Genomic DNA, 16,890 nt, shown 5'->3' with positions numbered 1-16,890 from the left:
GACTGGTAACCCCAGTTTTGTGTTTGTGATTTGACAAAACTGGCATACAGAGGTAAAGAAATTCATGTGTTGGCCATGACCTTAGATGCAGGCAAGGTCAGTCATGGACCAAAAATAAAAAAATTTTTTTAAAAGCAAAACCAAAAAAAAATTTTAAATCTCACAGAAATATGTTACTACCCTGGTTCCCTAATCCCAGTTATATTTTAGAACAGATACTCCCCACTCCTTCCTTTCATCAGAACCCCCAATAAAGTGCCTGGCCATGACCCTGACTTGGCTCAAAGACAGAATCATGAGTGGATGACTATAAAGAAAGAAATAGGGAAAGTTCTGCTCCATCTGGTAATGAGCTCCAAGTAAGCTTTCCTCAAATGAATGTTTGCCACAGAAGCTATTCAACCTTACCAAAAAAATAGGTGAGGCAGCCACAAACTTGTTTTCAAATATTTATGCAGCAGTTTAGAGTTTAATTGAAATTGACAGGGGCTTCCCACCCTTGCAAATGTATCCTAGGGAACTCAAAAGTATGTTATCAATGGATTTTTAATGGGCAAAATAATATTAGATGATTCAGTGTTGAAAGGATTGCATTTACAAAATCAACTCTGCTCCTCTGAAATTTCCCTCTTCAATAGATTGCATTTGGATTATAAAATTCTGTCAGGATTTCAGTGAGGTCAAATCTTGGGTGCACTTTTTCTGTGAGGTTCATTCTTCCTCTGTCAATAAATGCCTCAATACCCTAGGGCCTCTCTGTAGCCTCATATAGAATTGAGAGCTCTGCTTGGCTGCATCCTTGGTGACAGACACAGTCACCTTTGTGACAAAACACTCAGCCTGTATATTGTGCGCATGTCACAGTGTGTCTAGCACCAGACCATGGATGAGCTTATAATCCTTCTGGAACATAATGTACTTTGCATATTTAGCCACGGCACATGGCCGGGAGGATTGTAATCACCATTTCACAAGTGGGAATGGTGGTGTAGAAAGGTTAAATGGTTTGTCCAAGGGCATGGAGAGCAGTTGGATCTAGAACTTGGAAAAGACACCCTCAGGGGCTGCTTTCCTCTGCTTGCTGATTCAAACAGCACAATCGATATCTGAACTAGTTTGGTTTATCACCTTCAGTTTAAAGGACTGAATGGAGGCCCAATTCTGTTTTGGAAAAGTGTCTTAGTAGAAATAAAAGTAAGCCTTTCTCCAACTAATGAGAATCATTTCTAGAATGGCAAGGAAGTGTCAGGGTTAGGAGAGAGTTAGAGAAATAGACTGGTTGGTGAGAACCACAGGACACAAACATTCCCCCCTCCACTGATGAATGTCTGAAGGGTGTTACTGTGTACCTGTCACTCAAAACTGGCAAAAGGTCATATATCACTTGGTCTGAACTCTACAACTCAACTATATCAAGCCCTTATATGTTAGCAAATGGAAATCTGACTTGAGCTCTCTGACAGTTGAGAAGGTCTCTCTTCTGAGTAAGTGTAGATGGGGATGATGATGAAAAATATCAGCAATAGGGTTCTTTGGCCTTGGAGAAATAACATTGAACAGTGATTGAAAAACGTTCAGTCCATGTGTTATTAAGATGACTAGGACTCTAAATCTTGTGTTATGTGGTGACTTCCACAGATAAATTAGATTCCCCGACCCAGGTGGCTTTCTTGACATACTTAACTATGGAAATAGATGCTCCGATTGCATATTTCCAATGTGTGTGAGCTTTCTCCATTCCTTTAGCATTATTAAGCAGATACTCTTTTATCAATCAGAAAACATGCAAATACTTGTCAGTTCCTAGGAGTTTATATTGACATTCAAATCATTAAATCAATCATGTCTCAGAAGAAAATTTGATAAGCACTTTCTAGAAATGTGCACAATGTTTTCTGATTAATAAAGGATGAATGCTATCTAACTGGGTTTCATGACAAATTCTCCAGAGGAAAAACCAAGTGAAAATAGCAACCTGGAAAAAGTCAGCCTCAGCATCAATCTTGACTTTTATAGGAAAAGCTTTCTTTAACTGAAGTGGGCTGGTTAGTTTTTCTTATCATCATTATTGTTAGTTATGAAACTGAAACAGCTTCCCAGGGCTGAGACTTTCTGAGCATGTGGTCACCTGACGGAGTTGCCTGCTTAGAATCGGCAAGCGATGGGAGTTCTCAAGCACGGACAGAACCAGGAAAGGCTGCTCCAAAGTTGACTTTTTTATTTGGGTCCTTCCACTTTCCAGGCCTCCCAATCAACTGAAGAGTCTTGGAGGTAGAGACATGGGCAATAAAGTAGGACCACCGCACCAAGGAACAAAGAAACAGAGGAATTCAGAAAGATTCCAGCTAATTCATTCCAAGGCTAGAGGTTAACGTACCAACTGAAAAAATAAAAATGGGTGAGGGGTTGTAAATGAAAAGGAAGATAAAAAGGAAGACTTTTTCTAGAGGGAATTAAAATTATGGCATCATGGCAATGGCTAACTTAATTAAAAAGGAAAACATATATTCAAAGAATGAAGAAAACCTATTAAGCTGCAAAAACAAAACACTGTCTCTAATTGAATTTAACAATAACACAACAAGATTCAAATTTGTAATTAAGAAAATGATTAAAAGGAATGCAGAAAAAAAGAATGAAAGCACTTATAACTTTTATTATCTATACAATTGAATTTTTTTCTTAAATAACAGGCACAAATGGAGAACTGAAGTACAGAGAGAAGCACATTTTAATAATTTTCCTTGTTTATTGCAAAGACTGGGGGAAAGTTAGACTTCCACAAATCCAAACCTGTATCTATACCTTTCTCCACCTCATGGATCACCTGTTGCACAAACTTCCTCCCTGACTACATAAGATGAGCCCCCAAGCGCTCTCTCCCCTCAGCGTTACCTGCCGGAGGTTGCGTGTCACTTTGACATCATGCCAGGCGTTGTCGTTGAATTTTCCATTCACTGGCTCCACGATGGCCTCAAAGGCCCCGGACCCCAGGTTAATGACCAAGGAGACCGCGCCATCCTTCAGAGCCAGGTTGACATAGTCAGCCGACTTGCCCGTGTGCAGGATGAGCCCATTCCGCTGCCAGGTCTTAAAGGAGAGGGTGATTTCATCGCTGCTGCTCTGGATCGGGTTCTGAGACAGGTCGTAGCATAGGTACTCTGAGCCTCGGAATGTGGCCACATTCTCCTCTCGAGCTGCAGGAAGAAAAGCAGGAAAGCAGTCAATCAACACTTGACTGGCATGAGTCAGAGATCTCTGCAAGTAGCAATGAGAACACACCCCCAGAGCACTGCCCCCGCCACTGGGCTGAAACCAACATGACACTCCCTCCAACTCTCCCCACAAGACATATCTAAGTACCAGGAAAACCAGCAGAGAAGGGAACTGCAGAGAAGCTCTATGTCCATACAAGGGTAGAAGACCCACACAACACCATAGGAGGGCTGGCTGCGTTTCCTCCACATTTTCTCAGAAACAGATCTACAGGGAAGTTTCATGTAAAATGGCAAAGTAAGGTCTACATGGCTTTTGCTTCAATGATGGCTATTAAATGCTTGTAGAAGAGCTGGTTTAGAATGGATAATTAAGTGTTCTGAAAAAGGGTTTTCAGCTTTAGGTAACATTTATTGACAAAAAACTAAAAATCAATTGCCTCGAAAGATTTGGATCTGATTGGTATCCATCAATAACCCAGCTAACTTTGTTTTCCACAGTAGTGTTCTAAGCCCAGTGGAACATGACTGGGTTATTAAATAGGATGGTGTACCTGAGAAGGTGATCAAGCAGATGAGGGAAACAAACAGAATGGAATTTGGTAATATGCTTTGACAGGACAGGATTACCTCCCTTAGACACAAAGGCACCTCTGCTCTGGCGTCTCCCATTTTAGATAGCCCCAGTCATACCATCTCTCCCCACAAGACTAGGAGTCCACAAGGCCAAGATGACATTCCACTGGAGCCATACTCTCTTTCAAAGCCATATTTCAGACACTGGGACCCTGTAATTCCCTACCCAAAGAGCCCCAATTCTGTTTCTGGGACTTGTGCTGGTCTCTCCGCTGTATCTATTTTCTGGGGGAAAAAAATCATGCTGTCAATGTGCATACCTTACAGTCTGAGGAATAGTGATGGGGAACTTTTTGCAAGGCTTTGGATGGAGCATGGCCTCAGGGGCTGGGGCATCCACATGCATTTAGACCAGACCCCTTTGTGAGACAGATGGAGCCAATGATGGAAAGAGGAAAGGAACAGGAAACAGACTGAGGACCAGAGGGGCTGGTTCTCCCTGTGCTCACATTTTCCATTGCAGAACTCTGAGGAATTTGAAAATCCCAAATGCGAACCTGGCTTACCATGTGTACTTTTCAAGATAAAAGGATGGAATATATTTTTATTTAATCATTTGCTACTTTGATATATAATTTCAACACACTGCTTGTGGACTCCCATTTGTCCCACGGCCCAGGAGCCTCAATTAGAATGGCCAACTTTATATCAGGATTGGTCAAAAGCTACCTAAAGTACCTCATTAAGAAAAGGAAATGGGCAATAATACAAGGTTTGATATTCAGTTTCCTTCTAAAGAGTGAGAGCTACAAATTAAGGTTGAGAGAATTCTATTTTCCCTTCTAGAACCACACTTCAGCCTTATCATCCAAAGCCAACTCCACCTCAACTTAGATCCTTATCAACCATCACAGCCCTCAGTCAGTCACTTAAGTGAAAAATAAATATTTTCTCATCATGAAGTAAGAGTTAGAAAAGAGTCACTATTATAATGTGGAGAGATAACCACCTACTATGTACTATTAAATTAATCATAGCATCATGACATCATTAAAACATGAACTCCAACTTCATACTCCAGAGAGTTAAAGAAGTGATGAAGTGTGTCCTGTATGTTCTTGATGCCTCAGTGACATGTGTCTACCTGCATATTTCTGTTTGCACACACACACTGGTATAAGCAAAAGGGATCTGTCCACTTATAAATGACCACAGTGTCTCATACATATACTATAAGAAGCAAGTGCTACTCAGTACAGAACCTATATCTGATGCATTTTACCAAAACAGCACCCAAAGTTCACAGAGTAGAAATTCAACACTATCTGTACATTAGAAATAGATCCAACCAACACCCTAAGTGCTCTGTCTATTGTCATGATCTCTCCTCTTATTTCTGAAGAAAAGGCTCTGTTAAAACACAACTGGACAAACCCTTGTTCAGTAGCCCTGGAGGTGACTCTGAGAGAGTAGAAGATGGTAAATCAAATGAAGTCATCACTACCAAGCTCTTTTCCTACAGACACAAATGTGCACAGAGCCAAGAACTATGCCTGTCTTTGGCACCACGTGTGGTATATTAATAGGTGTCTTCTATAAACATTTAAGTTACTGAACAGAGATAAATGAGCAAGGAAAGGAGGTTTTTAAAGAGAAGCTTAAATTAATCATGTACCCTTTAACAGGGGAAGGCTTGACACAGAACAGCAAGGTACCAGGATATTGTTTAATGTGCTGCAACGTGGTGCTTAATATGTTTCATATAATTAGACCAAGGAGTCTGTCAATATAATAAATTTTAGAGCTATAAGGGATTTTAGAAATTGTCTGATTTAATGTCTTTGTTTTATTAAGGAAGAAACTGGTGACCAGAAATAAATGAGTTGCCAAAGACAGTTAATGTTATCCTGGACTTTTAGTACCTCTGACTTTTCTCTAAATATCAGTTTAAAAGAAAAATGAGTAAATAAATATCAGTTATCTTTCCTTTTGCCCATCACTCTGGATATACCACATGCTCCTACTCAACTTCTCAAAGAAAATACATAATTTCATGCAACCATGTACTGACTTATAAGCCATCCCAAAACTTGCATAAATGGAGCCAAAAACCTGCCCCCCCACCCTATGTAAATCACACTCACTCAACAAAAGAAATGTTTCCCTTCCTCCCCTGGAATCTGGGTGTGTTTAAAACAAAAGAACTTGTTTTATATGGATGGCCATAGAAGAAAAACCACTTCACTGCAGAGAAAAGAATATTATAATAAATAAACAAGAAGCAAAACCAAGGTGAGAAAAAGGATCTATGTAAATCACATGCATATTTCTGCTAATATCCATGCAAATTAATCAAAGGTAGCCCAGCACATTCTTTTGCAAGTTTCTAATGAAAACTGCTGCAACAGGTGACAACTTTCCCAATCTCTCCATTCATGATGAATTTTTCCAGTTTACCCCTTACCTGGGCGGGAGGGGGCCACCAAGGCACCCCAAACACTGGGCACTTCCCTCCACTTGTCAACAAACAAGAGACAATGGAAAGATACTCTCCAAATCATATTCTAGATAAGATTATATCTTTTTTAAAAATAGTTTATTTATTTATTTTTAGAGAGAGGGGAAAACAGGGAGAAAGAGAGGGAGAGAAACATTGACATGCGAGGGATATATTGATCAGTTGCTTCTTGTATGTCCCCAATAGGGGACCTGGACTGCAACTCAGGCATGTGCACTGACTGGGAATCGAACCAGAAATTTTTCCATTCACAGGCCAGCACTCAATCCACTGAGCCACACCAGCCAGGGCTTATATCAGTTTTAATTCATGGGATACTGTCCTCCTGATTATTATGGGGAAGAGAAGCATAGGTAGTGCATGACCCACTTTTTAAAAGAGCAAGTAAGGGGCCTGGTGGGAGACAGAGTAAGGACCTTGAAGAAACTGTTCCTCTGAAGACTTTCACAACTGACCTTTTTCTCCTATGATCCCAATCTGTCTTAATTTCCTTTCAGTAGCTAAGGTTTGGGCACTTTCTTATCACCTTGAAAACTATACTAAGCTGATAGTGAACATAACTGAAAGGTGCAAAACCAAGTAGTGACAAACCCATATTTCGAAGCCCATTTGATTCTCTAAACTCTGCATTAAAAAAATGTAATACTGCCCAAAAATCTGTGTTTCTATACTTAGTGTTTACACAGGGAAGGAGGTTAAAGAGACAATGCAGCCACCTTGTATGCATTCAAGCTGAATAGGCAGAGAAAATGAATGCAGGGGATTATGTAACACGGTACACAACGGCTTAGCATAAAGCTATGGCTTGGCAAGAGGACAGGCACTGACGTGGCTAATGGACTGTTTAGATCCACTTAAATTATATCACTCCAAAATTTGCAATCAATTGCATAAGTGTTAAAATAAAAATATTATTCTCACTGCATGAAAAGCAGAGCTCAACTCTGTATGACAACAAATCATTTAAGTGTCCAATTGATTAAACATTAGATGCAATCTAGATACATATAACTCAAAATTTTAAATCGGACAAATAAGATATGTAAAGAGCTGATCTTTCGAATGGCTTGTTAATCCCAGGACTGATATATATACACAGCATTAACAAGCATTTACTCAATTCTATTTTCATCCCCCCAAAACACTCAACTGGTGATTTATATAATAACTCTATTTCTCTGAGAAATTCCAAAGCAGATTAAAATATTCATTATGGTATTTTTTTTTACTATGCAATCTAAGAAGTGTGGAGAAATGAATATCACTGTTTCATTGGGTCTGTGGTTCCTATTAGCTTACTGTCTTAGGTTTTGAGATTAAAATACCTGGACTTCATTCTGAAGGTTATGCGGAACCATTGCATAAATTTACTGAGAAAATGGAGGGTCTGATTTGTATTTTTTTAAAGACTGCATTGATAGTAAATGGGAAGCAAATAAAAACGAAAAGCAAACAGCCCAGTGAAAAGATCAGAAATATTTGAACTATTTTTCCAGGGGGTGCCTGGGGCTGGTTCACCTAGATGGTGAGACAGTTCCCAAGCGAGATTTGCATTTGGGCAAGAATGGAAGCAAATGATTCATAGAAAAGACAACCTGAGGAACCTAGAGGCAGAGGTGCTGGCAAACCAGAGATCATGGGAGAGAACCAAAGTCTGGATAGTAAGATCCCAATGTAAACATGAAAAACCAAGGGCCAGAGGTCAAAATTAAGGGACAAGGACATGGCATCCGACATAAAAGAGCTCAAATGAGAACAAGTTAGATTGGGTAGAGAAGGATCTGAGGTCCATCTGCAAACAGATGTTCAGTTTTTAAAAGATCATAAACTTCCAAATGCTTTCTTAAGCATTATTTGTATTCTCTCAGCACTCTGTGAGGTCACTTTGCTATGGTAACACCAATGTGGAGGCACACAGAGTTTAGATAGGTTATCCACGGCATTAAGAAGCACTTGGGCCAATGCCAAAACCTCAGCCCCCTGATTCTCATTCCCTGATTCTCAGTCTCACCATCACTGGGCCAGGAACTCAAATTCTCAAAAATGGGTGCTTAGGAGCCTGTATCTGGTATCCTGCAACTGCATGAAGTTCAAGTGCGTCAAAGGAGAACCACCGCTAACAATAGATGAGAGCCCACTGAGGCAGCAGAAGCCCAAGCAGGGGATCAAGGAAAGCCCAAGGGGATCAATCCAAAATTCTCTAGTAGCACGTTGGAAAAAGTCATACTGAGAAGATCACACTATTCACCTCCATCAGAGAACCTTAGAAATGGAATTTTTAGGTACCAATTGGAAGAGCCTAATAAAATGCTAAGGCTCTGGAGTGGCTGGCACCATTGGCCCTCAGCAGAACTCCCGAAAGGGCACAGGAGCCAGCTTCATGAGGATGCACCTCACAGACCCTGGCAACACCGTACTCATCTTTGCGTCCTCTGTCCTTCCATTGGCTGCCATGCAGCAACACAGTACTTCAGTCTGCACTGATGCAAAGATTACTCTGGCTGGCCATCCTGGCCCGGCCCACCCTGGAACTAATGAGTCACAAAAACACATGGGCTGCTGCCACCACCACCACCCCCAACCCCACTAAAGAAAGACATGGCCTGTGGTCTTAGGGCTGACTTGCCGAGTCCTTTCTTCTGACCCATAAAACTCAGCAGGAACAGCACTGTTCCTCCCCCATCGGCGCAGCTGCAATGAGAGCCTTCAGGTTCTCAAGTTGTGAACTGATGGTGTATCACCCAGTTCTTCTGGCCACTGGTTCCGGGGCAAAGAAGCCCTGATGATGATGAAAAACAAAACAAGACACTGAACCCAAGGCGTGGGGTACACAAAGAAGAAATGAACTTTTACAGAAGTCCACAATTCCACAATTGTTTTTGCCTGTACCTACAGGGTGCTGCATATCCACTCAGTTCTGAAAAGCATCTTGAGATAAGCCAGCAAGGTGGGTAGTTTGCTGGCAAAGGAACAAGGTAAGGCACATGTGATTTTGTTCTTGCACAATTCTATTTTCTTTCCATGCTAAGAATCCAACATCTGGAACAAGAACTCACACCTCTAGTAAGCTGTGGGCAGACACCTAAGTTAGCTGTTGAGTTGTGAGATAATCACATTGGTAAAAATGAGGGAAAAGCAGAAATTCTTTTACTAGAATGACTTCTACTGTATATCTCCTAATGACATTTCTTGCTAGAATTAATGAAGGAACACACTGACTTATTAGAAAAGTAAAAGACTATACAAGTGACTGTACTCTTGGTTCTTCCTGCCCCATCTCTCTTATGTTTTAGGGCCAAACAAAGCACTTGGATGGATCAAACTGCAAAGCCATCTCCTGAGGACAGACAATGAGTCCTTTACCCACCAAACCCCATCATACAGGTATTTTTAAAGCAGAGCGCACCAGCAGACAGCAAATTGTGTCAGTATGAGCCATCCTGAGCTACAAAAGAAAACACATATGAAATCTGACCTCCTGAGGCCATTTCTAACCCTTATCCTCAGAGACTCTGTAGGGAAAGATGCAGCAGAAAAATAAATGGACTTTTCCACACTTCTGGGTCACGCACTAGCCTGCAGATGCTTCTTGAAAGTGATGAGAGGGAAAATAGTAAATCAAGTTGTCATTTGGAAAATAAACAGCCAGGATCCTGGCGAGAGAAGCTGCCTCAGTCCACAAAAGAATGGCCTGGAAAATCACGCTTCACTGAAATCACTAGAAAGCTAATGGCATCCTGAAGACTGCCTTGCTCTCAGCTGCATTACAGTAAAAGTTAACTTTTCTGTTCATTCCTTTAAGGAATAAGTACGTGCAGGTGCCTACTATGCACCTGGTGAACTGCCCAGCACTGAATGTATTTAAACTGCAGAGCAACCCTGTGAATAGGAAGAATTAGCCTATTCTTTACCGAGAAAGAAAGTGTAAAGCTAAAAAAAAAAAAAAAAAGCCTACCAAGTGTCAGACTCTGATGTGCACTCACATTAAACAGGGTACCCATCTGCAGCTTACAGTGTAGTGGGACTGCAAATTTGGTGACACGGAATGCAATGATAAAGCCTTTGAGTGGAATAGACATGAGTTTGACAGCCAGCTCTAGAACTTAACCTAATTCTACGGAATTTGAGCTTTTTACTTAACTTCTCTAACCCTTAGTTTCCTCATCTACACAATGGGAATAACCACAGCACATATTTCATAGAGTCGCTGCGAGACATGAACCGGATAAGGTTCCCAGCCCAGTTCCCAGCCATAGACATGTGAGCTGCTGTTGCTCCTACTGCTGAGAGTGCACACACGAACACAAGTCATGACAGTTCAGTGTAGTAAATGTCGAATAGGTGATACAGGCACACTAAAGAAAAAACAACTCTCCCTGGATGTTAGAGAAGGCTCCATACAGGAGATCAAATTTAAATTGTGTCTTGAAGTATAAGTGAGAGTTCACCACACAAAGGGAGGGATACAATTTTAGTTAGAAGAAATAGCGTATTAACTGGGGCAGTCACTAGAAAAGCCTGGTGTGTCCAGGAACAGTGAGAAGTTCACTGTGGCTAGAGTAACAGACATGCGCGCAGGCTCAAATATTCTTGAGGCACTAGGGCTGGAGAACCAGCAGAGGAGAACTTCAGCTTGTGAGTGGACGATTATATCTGCGTTTATAGCAGGGGTTCAGTAGATAGACAAATGGCTAGAGATGTGAAGAGGGATCTGGAAGACTAGGCATTACTAAGAAACCATGGCCTACCTGCCCACTTATAATAATTTATGCAATACGCTGTCCATTTTATTTTCCCTTAACTACCAGAACCAATGACTTACGCTATACTTATGTTTCTTTCACTGCTGGCTTCTCATTTTAATTGTGGATCAGTGAATCAATCAAGCACTGAACACAAACAGTGCACTCTATCTTGTAAAGGGAACCCCATTTCCCTTCCCCATGACTCCATGAGAACATTTCCTCCCCAATCTCCTGAGGCAAGAGTTTTGGAGTAATATTTCACTTTCTCTCCTCTTCTCACTCACTTTCCCTAATGAGAGGAGAAATGATTCAGCTGCTTGGTGATATAGCAAGGATCTGAAACCCATACGTCCACTTTTCTTAATTAGGTGCTTACTGTTCCCAGGTGACCTGGTTCTTTCTCTCTCTCTCTCTCTCTCTCTCCCTCTCTCTCTCCTTCAGATCTTCCCTTGCTATAAGGATTGTGAGTTCTCTAGACTCCCCATGTAGTAAAACCTATCAGAGTAGACTCTGCCTCTGAAGAGGAAGGCCTATAGTTTTCTAGTTGTTCTGCCTATAGCTGAGTGGCTGAATTTATTCCAGGAGGAAAATGACAAGGAAGCCCAATTTGACTGCAGATCAAAGCCACATTCTCTACTCCAGCTCTACCAGCAATAGAACTGATGTTTGGATCCCTGACCTGACCACCAATTTGACTCATGTGTCTGTCCTTCAAATAATTCAGAATGCTATGGTCGTCACCTCAGACAACCAGTCCTTGGATTGCCTTCACTCTCATTGGTACAGAAAAGACACACTTGGAACAATGAGGTCAATGATAAGTAAATATATTGATTACACCAGTATTTTTAAAACTATCTGTGTGCCATGGTGTTTACTGAGACATGGTTCTTGAAGTTATACTAGGATATGGGTGATTAGAATGGTGAAGAATTTAACCAGGCTAACCTTACTAGAAATGAGTTTTAGATTGTGTTTTTGACATTTTTGAATTTAAAATGATTACAGAAAAGACATATATGCACAAACCTACATATTCTTTCACCTTTGGCCCATCTCAGAAAAATAAATAAATAAAAGATCTACATTTTCTATACTGCTTTGTTTATCAAGTGAGACAATAACTAAGGCAATTGTACTGGAGTACCAAATGCCTCATTGTGAGACTATATTATATGGACTTGAGGAGGACAAAAAAATTATTAGGTACACAGAGCTGAAGAGGAATGGATAAAAACTGTAATTTTGATACAAACAAAATTAACAATAATGAAAATGCCCCAGCAATTCTAGAGCAGGAAATAGATCAACTGAAATAGTTTTTTTAACAATCCATATATACTGACCCCAATTACTACCTAAAGTAGATCCTCCCTGTACCCACACATCCTGTTCAGAAAGGAACAGAAAAGTCATGAAAGGGTCTCAGAATTTGGGAAAACTCATAAAGTTATTTAGATATTTAGAAGCAATAAATATGGATTTTTAAATTCATATGGAGACTTTTAAAATATTTAGTCCTATAAAATCACTCTTTTGTCCAATAAAAAAAAGGTAAAGAATCCTCCATAGCAAATTATCACCATAATGTCAGAAAAAAATCTACCTCCTGCCTCAGTCAGTCTATACTAAATTATCTTACTGGTGAAATTATCCAGCTTTAAATATTCAGAAAGAACAAGACACTTTGGTGTTATGCAAAACTTTCTATAGATATTTCAGGAGCTCAAATTATTCCTGATCCTAAAAGAAGAAAAGTGGTCTAGAGACTGCTGTGCTTTATTTAGGTGATAAACAGGGAAATTCAGGTAGTAAAGATTTTTTGCCTAATATTTTCTTCATTCAGTCCAAAAATATGTCAAGAATAATGGATATAAACTGTGGGTGGTCAATAAACTTTATCTCCACTAATTTATACACACACAATGATCATTAATCATTATATATTACAGCTCTATTCATATGTAATAGAATAGAAAAACATATATAGTAAATCTACCCAACAATTTCAGGTAGTCCTTACTCCAAGGAAGGGAGAAAATAAATGGAACCTGGAAAGTATTTGTAAGATTAAGTCTTTATAAGAAGATATAAAGTAAAAATGGCAAAACATTAACATTTGTTCAACCTTGGTGAAAGCTAAACCATTGTTTATAATATATTCTATTACAGGGTCTATATTCTATTTTTTAAAGTTATCTTTGTAGATCATTCTGATAAATGCCTAATCATCTTGAGTGATTGTTAGGTTATTTTATACGTAGATGTCAAGTTCTCAACCATATGCTTTGAGCAGCTATTTTCCATACCTTTACAAAATCTCCCCTGTACCCTAGAACATGTTAAATAAAAACTTGAGAATTGAATTGAAATGCAGTTGAACTGATCTCAGTGACTCTAAAAGTCCCAGTTCCTCCCTATGGACACTGATTGCCTCCCCTACTCCTGGAGACCCACTGCTCCGAGGCTCGGCATCACAGAGTGCAGTCTGGCTTCCTAAGGGTAAGGAGAAAAGATGCCGATGGAAGCCGGGGACAGAGGAGATGCCTTCATGTGCTACCACGTGGTAGCGTCACAGCAAACACAGAGAGTCAAACAAGGCTGGAGTCCAGGGTATGTCACAGCACATCTGCACAAGCCTCCCAACACTTTTTTCCACAGCAGAATAAAATCAACCTAGGTCTTTAAGAAAATCCCCACTGAGAACTGAATCTGTGCGCAATCCCTCTGGCCTCCCCCTGCAGGAGGCAGCGAGGTTCCTCCTTTGTTACACTGTGGGCTCTAGCCTGCACGTCTTGACAGAATAGCTTGTTAAAGGGCCCTGGAGTCAGTGCCTGGACAAGATCAATAAGGCTTTTTATGACACAATGAAAACTTTCTATTTTGTTAAATGCGGCTAATCTACCATTCCTGCAGTTCTCTTAAAGCTTTCAGTGTCGAGAATGAGAGCCTAGGTGATTAAAATCTTGTTCAGAGACACAAGCTAGGGAACTTGGCCAGTGCAGAGGTGCAAATCCTGGGCTGTGACTTCTACAGCTAGGTGTGCATCTTCTTTTCCTCCCGAGAAAATAAAGGTGGCGGTAAGAGAATGGGGGCTGATAGTGATAAAAATTAAAACTATTCCATCCCAGTACTCTCAAGAAGGGACTGATAGTGCCCAGGGTCTAAAGGAATTAGAAGAAAGAATCTGACCCTAGGGTTGGGTGAGGATGGGGTATGTTGAAAGCAGGTGGGGAAAGTTCTCTAAAATTGAGACAGCTTAAAAATCAGTGACCTGATTTAAGAAGCCTAAATAAAGGAGAAAATTGTTAGTGATTACAAATTCAATTATAGTACTAATGGTGCACATAAAACTAGAATAAAGTGTTTACTTCATTTTCATCATTTCTTTATCTCAGACTATTAGTTTTTTTCTAGAAGTAGATTTTGTTTTTGTCATAGTGTAACAGGAAATCAACACTTATTTAACCAGGCTTTTCTATACAGAGGGTCTGATTAGAACAAGCACTATATACATACTGTTTGACAAAAAATTAAGCAAGACTCGTGTTGGTGGTTTAAGTTACAAGAGATCAGAACACTGACCGCTAGAATCAAGGTATTATTAACTGAGATAACATAGCTGTGTACATCAGAAAGGAAGGCTTTTTCATTTGAATACTCGATATGTTTCTCATTTATTTCTCAAAAGTCCTGTGAAATGAAGTTTTACTAGCTCTACTTTACAAATGATAAAACTGAGTTTAGAAGGGTTGACATACTTGCATAATGCCACAGCTAAAAAGATCCAAAATACAAATCAAGGTCAACTTCCCAATAGTATATGCTTCCCAAAAGATCATGTTGCCTCCTGTTGAGGACTGGGTAACTTTTGTGAAGGCCTCTGTCAATAGCATTCCTGTGGGAGATGAGCTATTTATTTCTTTAAAAGAAAAAACCCACATTTGCATAGCATGTCACATTTTACAAACCACTTTCAAACACATTATCTAATTTTGTAAAGTACTCTTCTGCAGCTTTTACAGGAACCTCTATCTGCCCAACAAGGCCAGATTTTAAGCAAACATGTAAATCTATTAACCACATACTTTGGGATATAAATATATATCATAAGAAAGATAGAGAAAATTATGGAAATTCTGTACATTTGCAACACTTGAAATATATAAATGCTTTAAAAATAACCACGAAAGCATAAATAAGGAAATCTACTTTTGATGCATTGAATCTAAAATGGCAACCCTCCTCCTAAGTCAGAACGATTCACAGACCATTGACAGATGTTGCATCACCCCAGCAAGCTCACGGAAGCTCCAAGGCCAAACAGCTGGACTCTGGGTTATGACACCAGAAACTACAGTAAGAACCATGCTCAGATCTTGCAGAGAAGAAAGTTGTTGACTTACTATTAAAAAGAACACACAAAACTGAGATTATAAGACTCTGAAATAGAGACTCAAATTGGTTTAGTTTTGTAACTTGAATAGCCATTTATGATGGATATTTACAGTTCCCATGATGTCAATAAAACAAATGCCAAGTAAGATTTATCACTGACATTTTTAGTAACAGGTTATGATAACATAATACATGATTCTGATACTCCAACTAGTGTATGAAGATGTTGCATATGAAATCCTAGATTTGGAGAAGCTGTGATATATGTACTTACCATCAACTAGTCAAGGTTTCTGACCACATTTTGTAGGTGAATGAATCAGAACAAAGAAAAGTAAGGAGACATAGAACATACAAAAATACCGACCAAAAGTTTAAAAAAGGAAGGACAGCTGACTATTTCCTGCTATGGTGAAGAACAGCAAAGATCCATCTCCACATGGTGGCCGTTGAAGTCTAAAAGGAAGTTGACTGCAACTCATGCTCTGATTCAAAAGCCCAGAAACTTAGCTCACTCTCCCCCCAGGAGTGATTATACCATGAAAGACTGACTGTACCAACTAAAGCAAACCTCTTACTGAGGTAGACGTGAGAATGCCATTACCAGAATTTACAGTAAAAATTTTCCGCCGAGAAGTCCTGTGGTCCACAGACTTGGGTTTAACTATCGGTTCCCAAACAGTGATCTCGATGAAGTTTTTGCCAATCCATGGCTCCATTAGGAAAACGAGGACACTATAGCATGCCTTCTCATAAAAGCAATTTATGCACTGTTCACTTATGTAATAAATATGTATGTGGGACCTTCTTTATGTCTGACACTGTGCTAGCCACTGGGAACACAGGACTTTCATTTTACTCCTTTCTAGTGTTTTAGTTTTGGAATTTCCTATCTTATGTAAAATGATGATGATAGATGAAATTTGATAATGTCATGAGTTGGCAAAATAAAAAGGCGTCGACCTTATTTTGCTCCTTCGATTTTCTGTTAAAATTGGACTTGTCAACAAAATCCAAGCGTGAGGTCCCACTGAATCAGAGAATCTTTGTGTTGTCAGCCAGATGTTAGTGAAAACACTGTGCTCTCCTAAAAAGGGGTTTACCAAGTGCTTCAAACAGGGTAGCCGTATCCCAAATTCCTCGGGACTGAGATGTTTCCCAGGACATGGCACTTCCAGTGCTAAAACAGGAACACTCCCTGGAAAATCAGGATGATTGGTCACGCTACCTGGATCACACATCGTAAGGTTTAAAAAAATAAAGCAAGTCAAATAAAAACTCTCAATTAATTAAAATGGTTGGCAAATAATGGGGCTTGAATTAATTGGATATTTGTGTTAGCTCTGCATTTCTAACCATTTCAAATCTGACATTCTGGTTTTTGAAGAATAGTCACACTAACAATATTAAGTAATGTAGTCATTGCTACGGTATATTA

The 16,890-nt window shown here is 39.8% G+C and overlaps 1 protein-coding gene across 1 annotated transcript in view; it reads right to left on the bottom strand.

Annotated features, from left to right (window-relative positions):
* The window catches only part of NRXN3 (neurexin 3), a 1,415,138-nt gene that overhangs the window by 1,049,275 nt on the left and 348,973 nt on the right, over nt 1–16,890 (bottom strand). The window contains exon 5 of the mRNA XM_090271249.1: nt 2,896–3,197. Coding sequence (XP_090127375.1) covers nt 2,896–3,197 — 302 coding nt within the window. The remainder of the gene's footprint in view (nt 1–2,895; nt 3,198–16,890) is intronic.

The sequence above is a fragment of the Furipterus horrens genome, unplaced genomic scaffold (genome assembly GCF_987537825.1).
Source record: "Furipterus horrens unplaced genomic scaffold, mFurHor1.1.pri manual_scaffold_3, whole genome shotgun sequence".
NCBI classification, from domain to species: Eukaryota; Metazoa; Chordata; class Mammalia; order Chiroptera; family Furipteridae; genus Furipterus; species Furipterus horrens.
The sequence above is the reverse complement of the archived record's forward strand: the minus strand, read 5'-3'. Positions and strand labels throughout refer to the sequence as shown.